Source organism: Phragmites australis, chromosome 17, assembly GCF_958298935.1.
Source record: "Phragmites australis chromosome 17, lpPhrAust1.1, whole genome shotgun sequence".
Classification (NCBI taxonomy): Eukaryota; Viridiplantae; Streptophyta; class Magnoliopsida; order Poales; family Poaceae; genus Phragmites; species Phragmites australis.
Genome location: NC_084937.1, coordinates 4893272 through 4905639, shown reverse-complemented (window position 1 = coordinate 4905639; position 12368 = coordinate 4893272). Strand labels below are relative to the sequence as shown.

The window sequence follows — 12368 nt, the reverse complement described above, 5'->3', positions numbered from 1 at the left end:
CATCGGGTGGTCCTGCTGCTCGAGCATGGGTGGCCGGGGCAACCTTGCTCTCGGGGCTGAACTGCCAGTGCTCAGCCTGGTCAGCACCTCCCAGGACGTTAGTACAAACAAAATCAAGGAAGAAGAAGTGCAAAGCAGATTACGATTCCAAGGATGGTTTCTATTATACTGAAAGGAGCCATTCAGCAGGGAATCACTTCCATAATTACAACTTTGAAAAAGAAAAGAAAACCCCTAACTTATTACAGGCTGCAGAGGAGGTCATGCGTCGTCGCCGCCATCGCTACCCAAGCCCGGCTCCCGCACAAAAAACTCCGCTTCGATCACCCCCTGTTGGGCTGGCTCCAACGGGAAGGAGGGGTCTCGGCTGCGATAGCAGGCGAGAACATGCTCAGCCACACCCTGGGCCAGCGCACGCCCCTCCCGGGTTGCCAGCTCTTGGACAGCGGCCGGGAGAGCCTCGAGGCGCCGGGCGATCTCCGAGAACCCAAGGGCGAGATGGCCTAGCGTATCCAACCCTTAGGAACCCACAGGCACAGACCCGAGCCCGGCCACCTCCACGGAGTCCCACGCCTCCCGAAGGATATCCTGCATCATCGCCTTAACGTTCATCCACTCTTCGTAGGCGGCATAAAGATCCTCCTCGGCTTTCTTCAGCCGAGCTTCAAGACCTTGGCCGCTGGCAGTATTGGCAAGGACATCCTTCCTAGCCTGTGCCTCCTGGAGTTGGGCAGCCACCTCAGTGTGGGCCCGCTCTAGTTGCTTGGTCTGGGCCTCGATGGCCTACTCTCGGGCAGTTAAACTTGCCTCTTGGTTGGCGACGTTCTCCTCCCAGGCGGCAAGCGCTAACGACGCCAGATCGATGTCCATCTCACGCAATGCAACCTGCTCCTCTCGATGGAGAATGTCGGTGCGACCGCGCTCGAGATCATTGGCTTGGCGACAGATGTCCGCCTGAGCGAACCGCACGGTTTCCTCCCTCTCATCGATCACCTCCTCCCGCAAGGCAACTTCCTGCTCACACAGGGCAAGCTGCCCCTCGCGAGCGGCCAGCTTGCTGGTGCGCCTCTTCGACTCCTAGTCGCGCTCCATCGCGAGCCACCCCAAGCGGTCGGCCTCCTCCTGTGCGGCGATGGCCTCCTCATGGACCTCCCGCTCCACTGCTAGCTCCTGCATAGACCTATCGTAGGCCGTGCGAGCCGTGGCCACGCGGGTCTCCAGGAGTTTGCAGGCCTCCTCCTGCCAGCTCCTTTCGTCGATGAGGGCAGCACGCTCCTCTTCGAGCTCGACCCTCTCCACTGCGATGGCCACCTCGAGCCGCCCGATGACCTCCCGGGCACTCCCCAGCACCTCGGGGAGAGATTTCGGGGCCTGGCCAGGGGATGGCCGAGAGCTATGTCCCCTGCGAGCCCTTTCAGCAAAGGCGTTCAGGGACCCCGACGGCGGCCGTGCCAATGCCACCCATGTCGCAAAGGCCTCCCCTGAAGCCGGTTGCTCCTCCCCAGTCAGAGGGCTCAAGGCGGGACCAGCCTGGGCTCTCGACTCAGGGACAGGGGGAGGCCTCGATTGCTCTGGAGACGTCTGGCCTCCTGGAGAGTCCCTGGGCAGCCTGGAACGAAAGCAGGTTAACCCCCAGCCAAGATACGGGCAAAACAAGCTCGAGGAAGAAAAAGGGGCTTACGTGGTTTTTGACCCATGGTACCGCCATCGGGACTGCGGGATCTGGAATTCTGAGGCCCGCGGCCTGGGCTCCGGCCTTCTTCTCTTCGGGGGTGGGCTCTGGCCCCCGAGCCGTTGTGGGATGGTCTCAGCATCTGCCCCAGAACCCGCTCCCGAGGACTGGCCAGTTCGGCCGTCGGCTGTCGCGCCGCCAGCCATCGGCCGGAGTTCTCAACCCGGGGATGGAGGAGGTGATGGTGGTGAAGAGGACGAGGACGGTTGGGGGATATATGACCGGGGACGCTTCCCCTTGTGGCCCCGGCTTGGCGGTCTGCCGTCGACTACGGCAGCGCCCCGCCCTCCATTGTCATCCGCCTCTGGAATGTGCAGAGTCCCGGGGTCTCGGCACCCCATGCGGTCAGTCAGCCCCTGGGTGTCAAAAGCCGGCATCGACTCTTGCAGAGCCATCCGGCACGGGTCTGAGCAAAGCGCCAGGTCTTCGCGTGGCAGGACCGCCCGGGCAAGGTCGTCGACGCCGGTCACCACCTTTAGCTGCACCGTCAGAGCCCCCTCGTCGAGATTCCTGCCCTCACCTACGCACGTCCTCGTCACATCACGAGGCTCGGTGTACATCCAGGCGGGTCGGACGCGTTCCCTCAGGGGGGCCAGCCTGTGGCGCAGGGAGTCAGTGACCACCATTAGTGAGGTAAGCCCCGCCTGGCGTTGGTCTTCGATGCGGTTCAGAACCGGGTGCAGGCGAGCATCCTCCGCGGGGGTGGACTCCCAGATCCGTTTGTTGGGCTCCGCCGGTGATCGGGGTAGCAAAAGGCGGTCATGGGGGCTGACGTCGATGTAGACCCAGTCCCGGTGCTAGTCGTCCCACTTGCTGCGCAACACCTGTGGGATGTAGGCATCGTCGAATCCCTCCCGCAGGCGAAAATTGTAGCATCTCACGACCTCCACGTCGTCCGACCCCTTCTTCTTCCCGGCTGCTCGGAGGCTGAAGAAAATGCGGGAAGAGCGCCACAGACAGCGGCACCCATACGAACATCTCGCAGAGGTGGGCAAAGATCGCTAGGATCACCACCGAATTCGGGCTCAGGTGGGCCAGCTGGACGTCGTAAGTGTCCAGCACGTGCATGAAGAACGCGAAAAACGGTGGCACCAGGCCGGCGATGATGAAGGAGGCAAAGATGGCGATCTGCCCGGGCCTACGAGGGGTGGGCGGATGGGTGGTCGGCGTCACCACTGATGCTCCCCGCTAGCCAGCGGGACCATGAGTTTCTGCACCTTCTCCATGCCCTCCTCGTTCATGAGGCGGGATTTCGGCAGAATGCCACCGATGTTCAACGCTTCCTGGCGGCTACCTCTTGTCCTTGGCATTTTCAGAGGTGGAGCGTGCGCTGGAGGTGGCTGGATCAGGGTGCACTGAAGGCTAAGGCTGATGAGGAGGCTCCCAGTGCTCAAGAATGGTAACAGCAAGGATGGCAATTAAAGAGGGTAACAGCCCGTTGCCTCTCCCCCTTTTTTATCGTTGGGAGTTCCAACGCCTTATTCCTAGGCGCAATAAGCATGGCACGTCGTCCATGATCCGCGCGGAAACCGGGGGTGTCCCCCACATCATCAGCGCCTTCCACAAAATTCGAAAAGGCACGCGCCCTTTCAGCTCCTCCTTGGGCTGTACCAAAAGCTTGGGCCTAAAAATTGCAAGGCCCGGAAAGATTTCAGCACCGGGCATCAGAAAGCCACGTGGCACCAATGCTGTGATCGGCCTTGAAGAAATAAGGTCCCACCTGCTGTCGGTGTTGTGGGATCCGGGGGTCCTCGAGTTCTGAGGCCAGGACAGCGCAGTGCCACGTGGCACCTCCCCTCGGGGGTCATCTCCCCAAGGGCCCCAGGTAAACAAGGTCCGGGAGGGGGTGCTCGGGGCCAAGAGCAGTTGGCTCCCGAGTACCCAGAGCGCCCTGAGGACCCGAGAAGAACCAGGTCCGGGAGGGGGTGCTCGGGGCCAAGAACAGTTAGTCCCCGAGCACCCAGAGTTCCCCGAGGACCAGAGAGGCCCCATGACGGTGGACCCCGTAGGGACTCCACGATGAGGTGCTGTTCAGTGGTAGGCCCGATGCCGCATTTAATGGGGAGCGTGACCGGTCACATCCGACCACTCTTCCCCACGTCTGCCGTGCTAATTATGCCAGTCCCTGCTGCCGCCTGGCAGGAGGGTGTGGGCACAATTAATGCGGCGGGTTCCATCGTATGTCCCCTCGCGGGGCCCATGAAGAAAGATGGCTTGAAGATATTTTCGATGGGCTTGAGGCTTATCGTCCATCGTCCTGTTGTATCAGACCATGTCAGACCTACTCTGACCGGACCGGCATGAGGGGGTACTCAGAGGCTGGCCGGTGGGCGCCGCTGCGCCTGCTCAGGCTGGGACATGAAGACCAATGGGACCATTCGAGAGATGCATTTTCAACCCTCTGTAACATCATCTGTAGACCCATGATGGTTGCTTTCCATTTATTGTTTACGGGAACTTGTGCCCTCGTTCTGGGCACTCCCTGAAGGGCCTCCCCCTGGTGGATAAAAGGAGGGAGCACTTCGTAGAGGAGAAAAAAATAGAAGGCAAGTGATAGAAAGATATTCGAAGAGCATTGATAATATACCAGACACACACGAGTAGGGTATTACGCCTCCGTACGGCCCGAACCTGTATAAACCCTTAAGCATTCGTCACTATAAGCCAACGATGATTCCTCCCACCTAAAGTCCCACACGCATTAACCCCACATTTGAGGTAGTTCCAGGACTAGCCCCCCGGCCGAATCTCAAAGAGGGTCCCTCAAGATCCCTGCTCGCGGTGTTAATCCACCGATAGCTGCACTTTTAGTACATCTTTCGGTCATAAATATATGAAGTTTAGAACAATATAAGATCAAACTCTTGAAATTTTGATTATCAATAGTTTTTAAAATATTTAGTTTGGAAATATAAAAAACATTTGTATAAATTAGTCGTGATAAATATTTTCATGGTGTCATAAATTTTTTTTGGATCTTGTAAATGTATTCTAATAGAAAATCTTTGTCAAAGCTATGTATTAGAGATCATATTTTTATCTTAAATATTAAGTATTTATGATTGGAGGAAGTATATGACTAATCGCTAATCCCATCCAGGTCCGTCTTGAGCTTCTTAGGGGTGCTACGAAGCACTTTCCCTTGTGTGTTGCCATCTTGATCTCAGACTCGCTAGGTATCCTGCTACTGTCGGCGCTCGTGAACGTGCCGGCTCGTGCGGGTTGCTGCTGCTGACCTTGTCCATGTCAGACATCACGGAGTCGTGCGTGTGCCCCACCGGAGCGAACACCATGCCATGGCTCACCAGCTGCGCGCATAACGGATGTCAAGACCATGTGCTGTGCCGTGCTCTCTTGCCTACCGCCATGAGTGACTTGAGGAACCAAAGTCATAGGTGAACAATGCCTATGATTTTGCTTGCTTTTCCATCATTGGATTGGGAATGGAACGTCAGATTTATTGATACAGTACTGCTACAATACTAATGTACAGTAATGCATCATAGTATTTCACGAACATTAATCGGGTAACAGTTGTTTATTGCAGATTACTGTTCACCCATCACATAATACTATTTCTTCTATTTTTTTTAACAATGGAATCCATTTCCAAGGCCTGCATTAGAGGCAGGTCGTGCGAGGCCGGGGGCTCGAACCCCCGACCGGCTCGATCCCTCCCTGAGACTTTGCCACCGGGCTGTAACTTTCCTTCCCAGAGGAGTCGGTTCCGGGTGACCATCGCCAAAGGACTCCACAACCTTGCTGGCGAGGGCATGTTCATGCCACAACCTGCCCATGGCATCGAAGAATGCCTTAATCTGCCCTCTGCATGGAGAGCCATGCCAAGTCGCGTTGTGAAACCAGACAGATGCGTCCGCGTCCACCAACTGCGTTGCCCTTATTATCGGGTGATCTTCGTGGTTGGGTGCCTCATGCATCTTCCCTAGCACATCCTCCAGCACCGTCTCCGGCACCTTAGGGTGTGATTGGTTGATTGCATGTCCTGTTGCTCGTATGAACCATATACGCAGGCTGAGGGGAAGCAGACTGAGTATATGCAAGAGTGTTGAAGAGAAGAGTATTGGTTGGTTGTATCTGTCTGGATAGGTAGAGCTGAGTTTCTGTTTAGTTGATTGAATCCGAGGTCGCATGAGTGAATGCAAGAGCTGAGATTCTAATTCGTTGCTCGCATGAAGGTGATTTTGTGACCCTGACAAGTGGGCCTGCTTGCATAAGCGGATGCAATAGCCTACATCCGTCTAGTCAGGCTGCTGCACATTTGCATCCACCGGGCCAGGCTGGAACAGTGCATGCGGGCAACCAAATACGCTTCTATCTGAGATTATACGCATCCGCGGAGTCAGGATCCCTAGATGCGAGCAACCAATCACCCTCTTACTGAGCGACGGCAACCAGGAGCAACCTAGTTGTATATACATCTACGCGGGGATCGTGAGGTTAACAGATCGATCTCTTGCATCTAACTTTTTTAGCAGTTGGGGTACCTGACTTAGGATCGGTAAGCAATACGTATGGAGGGGCTATTGGTGAGGATTGCAACAAGAGGGAGATTAAGGGTGTGATTGGTTGCTCCCATATCCTATTGCTCGTATGGACAGTATATGCAGGCTGACGGGAAGCATGCTGAGCGATGTAAGAGTGTTGAAGAGAAGAGTGTTTGATTGGTTGTATCTGTTTGGACAGGTTGAACTGAGTTTATATTTGGTTGATTGAATCTGATATCGCATGAGCAGATGCAAGAGCTGAGATTGTGATTGATCGCTCATATGAAAATGATTTTGTGACACTGACAAGTGGATCTGCCTACATGAGCGGGTGTAGGCTGTTGCATCCGTCCGGCCAGATGCCACTACAAGATTATGTGAGGAGAAGGGTTAAGGGTTAGATATTTTGTTTTTTTTAAGAATTCGTAGCCTATTTTTTTAGCAATCGTGGTAGGAGGGTTATTTCCTTTTATTATGAAATGGATGGGTGGATGGATATTTCTCTCTACCTTGCCATCCACTTGATTAAATTATACCTTTCTGCAAATACCAAAGGCTTTCATAATAATACCGCCTTGTTATAGAGAGCAGTGGTGGAGCTTGAGCCACGATATATATAGAAGGGGTCAAATAAACATCAAGAAAATAATGCATTACAGAAGGGCTAATTAGCTGACAAGGACATGAAAAATGGGCAGGGGGGCATGGACCATGGTTGGGCAAAAATTCAAAAATAGACAATATACTCGACCGTATTTACCGAAATAGACAACATGTTGTCGTATTTATAAATTTAACATGCGTATTCGGTACCTCATTTACCGAAAATAGTAAACAGTGACATATTCGGCACATTAAATACCGAATATGATACTATTCATCATTTTCGGCACCTAAGTTACCGAATACCAGTGTCATATTCGGCAACTGGACTTCCGAATACAAACAGCCCGGTCAACTCTTTCTTCCATGAACAGTACCGCGTTTATTAAATTTTATCTTCTCTCTGCTTCAAAACGGTGGTCTTCTGTTACTCCAAAAATTTTAAAATTTTTTGTACGTGTTCTATAATCCATGTGCAACCCATTTTAATTGGATTCACCCAAAAATACTTTGTATATTTTAAACTAAAATTCTCCAAAAAAGCTAATTTTATAACTTCTAACCATTGTTAGTGCATCAAATAAATTCCCAAAAATCTGGAAAAATTCACTAATATTCCTCTTATGTGATGGAATAATTTCTAAAATTATTTTTGGCCCTAGGTTATATGATGAAAAAGTGAGTTCCTTTGTAATGCTCCATTTGTATGCATTTTTATCATTTCATGTGATATTCTTATTTTAATTCAATTTGAATTTAAACAGAATCTAACTATCTCATTATTTTTATCCCGTTAACATGCTAACCTGTTAACTACATTTCTGAAGAACTACTGCTTAAATATAATCATACTTTAAGCAACTACTGCTTGCACCGTTCAAGAAACGTGCAAGCTCGCCTACCATTCTTCAGAAATATAGTTAACAGGTTAGCATGTCAACGGGATAAAAATAATGAGATAGTTGAATTTTTTTAAATTCAAATTGAATTAAAAGAAGAATATCACATGAAAGGAACTCACTTTTTCATCATATAACCTAGGGCTAGAAATAATTTTAAAAATTATTCCATCATATAAGAATAATATTAGTGAATTTTTTCAGATTTTTGAGAATTTATTTGAGGCACTAACAATTGTTAGAAGTTATAAAAGTAGCTTTTTTTTGGAAAATTTTAGTTTAAAATATACAAAGGATTTTTGAGTGAATCCAATTAAAATGGGTTGCACATGGATTATGGAACACGTACAAAAAGTTTTAAATTTTTTGGAGTAACAGAAGACCACCGTTTTGAAGCAGAGAGAAGACGAAATTTAATAAACGTGGTACTGTTCATGGTTTGACGGGGCTGTTTGTATTCGGAAGTCCAGTCCCCGAACATGACACTGTTTATCATATTCGGCAAATGAGGTATCGAATACAGTTGATATTTGGTATCTCGGATGCCGAAAATAGTGAATAGTGTTATATTCGGTATTTGATGTGCCAAATATGTCACTGTTCATTATTTTCGGTAAATAAGGTACCGAATACGCATGCTAAATTTATAAATACGACAACATATTATCTATTTCGGTAAATACGATCGAGTATGCTGCCTATTTTTGAATTTTTGCGTGTAACCTTACAGAAGCGCAGCTCCGGCAGAGCATGTGCGTGGCCCATGATCGTGCCACTACTAATACAAGTGGGCAGACCCGGTGGCTACTAGCTATAGTGCCATCGTAATCAACGAAGGAATCGTTTGACTTGACCCGCTGCGTTGTTGCCGGTAGGGATGGAAACGGATCGGATACGCATGGAATCGAATTTGGATAGTACGATTTACCACATTTTAATCCGAATACGAATACGGATCCGGATATCTTCGAATACGAATACGAATCGGATAGTTCGAATACGAATCCGCATTCGGATATCTACTCGATCTTCGAAATTCAGGTTGGAAATTTAATTTTTTGAAAAAATTTGACTGAAATTTGATAAAATTCGAATGAAATTTGTTCTACTTTGATTGGGCCGGAATTTTACAAATTTTGTTCAAAATTCATGTTGAAAATTTAAATTTTTGATCAAATTTAACTAAAATTTGATGAAATTTGACTGAAATTGTTCCAATTTGATTGGGTTGGAATTTCGTTCATATCTGAAATTTCTAAAACTTTAGCAAAATTTAGTTCCCTAGTTGGCGGATACGGATACGAATCGGATATATCTCGAATTCGGATATCCACATTTGAATCCGAATCTCGAAAACGAATTCGGATATATCCATTTTAGTATCCATTTCAGAAACGAATACGAATACGGATATCCATATTCGCATTTTAACGGATACGGAATCGGATAATTCGGATTTCCTGCCATCCATTTCCACCCCTAGTTGCCGGTCTTCCCCGTCCGTCAACATGCAGTACCGCAAGTTGCATCGACCACATGCATTCCATGGCTGGAGTTTCTGCTCCTATCTATTCCCGTACGTTAAGCCTTCATATTCCTTCCTCCGAATAGCAGAGCAGCTAGCATGCTCATTGGTCTCTTCCCCACGCCATGCCTCCTCTCTACATATTACTACTGGGGCCTCTTATTCTCTTCTCGTCCCTGCACGCCCCATCATCTTCCGCCGCAGATGATACTCTCACGGCAGGCCAGGCGCTCGCTGCCGGCGACAAGCTCGTCTCGAGGAACGGCAAGTTCGCGCTCGGTTTCTTCCAGCCAAGCATCAGTAAGTCTGAAATAAACACCACCTCCCCCAGCTGGTTCCTTGGCATCTGGTTCAACAGGATGCCGGTCTGTACTCCTGTATGGGTTGCTAACAGGGAGAATCCAATCACTGCCCCCGACCTCAAGCAAACACAGCTCAAAATATCAGGAGATGGCAACCTTGTTGTCTCTCTAAACAATGCCACTGAATACATCATATGGTCATCCACTCACATTGTCAATAGGACAGATCCCAGCAGTTTAAACACCAGTGCCGTTCTCTTGAACAGCGGAAACCTTGCCCTCGTAGAGAGCCCGTCTAATGCAACGTTATGGCAGAGCTTTGACTACCCAACGGATATTGTGCTTCCAGGCGCCAAGTTTGGCCGGAACAAGGTCACCGGCTTGATTCGTCAGGTCATCTCAAAGAAGAGCCTCATTAATCCGGGTCTCGGCTCATATAGCATTGAACTAGATGCCAGCGGGCTGGTCCTCAAGCGCCGCAACCCCTCGGTAGTGTATTGGTTTTGGTCATCCCAAAAATCAGTACTGAAAATCATACCGCTAATCAATATGATACTAGACATGGATCCACGGACCACAGGTTTGATTAACCCCGTTTATGTTAATAACAATGAAGAGGAGTACTATGCGTATACTTTGTTGAATGAATCATCTTCCACATTCATGTCATTAGACATCTCTGGTCAGATCATGATAAATGTTTGGTCGCAAGCCGGACAGTCTTGGCAAAGTATATTTGCCAACCCGCTTGATCCCTGCACTCCGTATGCTACCTGTGGACCTTTCACGATCTGCAGTGGCAATTCACATCCATTTTGTGACTGTATGGAGGGCTTCTCTCAGAAGTCACCTCAGGATTGGGAGCTTGATGATCGAACAGGAGGGTGTGTCAGAAATACTCCATTAGAGTGCACTAGCAAGAAAAACACGATAAATTCAACAGACGTGTTCCACCCCATAGCTCGTGTTACACTCCCCTATGAACCCCAAAGCATAGACGATGCTACCACTCAGAGCAAATGCGCAGAAGCTTGTCTCAATTCCTGCTCCTGCACTGCTTATACCTATAATAGTAGCGGGTGCTCTGTCTGGCATGGGGAGTTGCTTAGTGTAAATCTGAATGATGGCATTGAAATCAATTCTGAAGATGTACTTTACCTTCGCCTTGCCGCCAAAGATTCGCCAAGTTTGAGAAAAGACAAAAGAAAACCAACCATTGGAGTTGTTACTGCTTCAAGCATTATTAGTTTTGGATTGCTAATGCTCATTCTGTTGTTAATGATTTGGAGGAACAAATTCAAGTGGCATGGTGCATCATTACACGACACTCAAGGTAGCGGTGGAATTATAGCCTTTAGATATACTGATTTGGGTCGTGCTACTAAAAATTTCTCAGAACACCTAGGAGCTGGTGGTTTTGGTTCTGTATTCAAGGGATTGTTAAGTGACTTGACTACTATAGCAGTGAAAAGGCTTGAAGGAGCCCGCCAGGGAGAGAAGCAATTTAGAGCTGAGGTGAGCTCACTTGGATTGATCCAACATATCAACCTAGTCAAATTGATTGGTTTCTGCTGCGAAGGTGATAAGAGGCTACTTGTGTATGAACACATGCTGAATGGGTCTCTTGATGCCCATCTATTTGAGAGCAGTGCTATCGTCCTAAATTGGGACACCAGGTGTCAGATAGCCATAGGAGTTGCTAGAGGACTGTCCTACTTGCATCAGAGTTGTCACAAATGTATCATACACTGTGATATTAAGCCACAAAACATACTTCTCGATGCATCATTTGTTCCTAAAATTGCAGACTTTGGGATGGCAGCGGTCGTAGGAAGGGAATTTAGCCGGGTTCTGACTACATTCAGAGGAACTGTTGGGTATCTTGCCCCGGAGTGGCTTAGCGGAGTTGCTATTACACCAAAAGTTGATGTTTATAGCTTTGGTATGGTGCTGTTAGAAATCATATCAGGAAGAAGGAATTCACCTGAAATAAACAGTGGCAGTAGTTGTCATGTTGAATACTTCCCTATGCGAGCCATCAGAAAGCTTCATGAGGGAGATGTGCAGACTTTGATGGATCCACAATTACATGGTAACTTCAATTTGGAAGAGGCTGAAAGGGTTTGCAAAGTTGCATGTTGGTGCATCCAAGATAATGAGCATAATAGGCCAACAATGGGTGAAGCAGTTCAGATTCTTGAGGGTCTACAAGAGGTTGGCATGCCCCCAATGCCAAGACTACTTGCAGCTATAACGGAATGCTCTGACGGGGCTTGAACGTAACAATTCATAAATACTTCATAGTTGGTGTTACTTACCATCGTTCTGGCAATTGCTAAATTGTTGTATGGTGCATGTGGTTTCCCATTCTCTTATGCACAGTTTTTAATGATCGATTATGGCAAGCAAGTATTGTATGCTTTTTAATGACTTATAATTTTCTTGTAATAGAAGCATGATGTAATTTGATGGATCCTTAAGTAAAGTTACCATCTGCAACAGTTGGATTCTATTAGCCTCATTCTGATCCAACCGAAAGGATATCTTTGTTGGAGCAATGGAGCACAGATAGGAAACAAAGATCGATACCATCGAATGTCCAGATATTGGGTATTTACTGATAAATCAATATACAAAATCTAGGGTATATACCATGCTTACATATGCGATTCCGACTACTTCAGGCCCCAATCGGTAGGCATGGTATGTTCGAGAATCTTGGTCGGTTAGGTTATCTCGGCAAGTTACTCTCGGGTTTCCTGTCACGCGGAGTCCAAATTGAGTTTGACCAAGCCAAGTACG

The 12368-nt window shown here is 48.5% G+C and overlaps 1 protein-coding gene across 2 annotated transcripts; it reads left to right on the top strand.

Moving 5' to 3' along the window:
- Window positions 1–9328: 9328 nt before the first annotated feature.
- Window positions 9329–12081, top strand: LOC133897551 (G-type lectin S-receptor-like serine/threonine-protein kinase At2g19130). Of its 2 annotated transcripts, XM_062338316.1 has the most exons (2): window positions 9329–9564; window positions 11374–12081. In XM_062338316.1, exons 1-2 carry the CDS (start codon window positions 9390–9392, stop codon window positions 11841–11843), a joined length of 645 nt encoding a protein of 214 aa, XP_062194300.1. In that variant the 5' UTR covers window positions 9329–9389; the 3' UTR covers window positions 11844–12081. The 2 variants fall into 2 exon arrangements, with proteins under 2 accessions (XP_062194300.1, XP_062194298.1); XM_062338314.1 differs by having other exon boundaries at window positions 9329–12081.
- The last annotated feature ends 287 nt before the right edge of the window (window positions 12082–12368 follow it).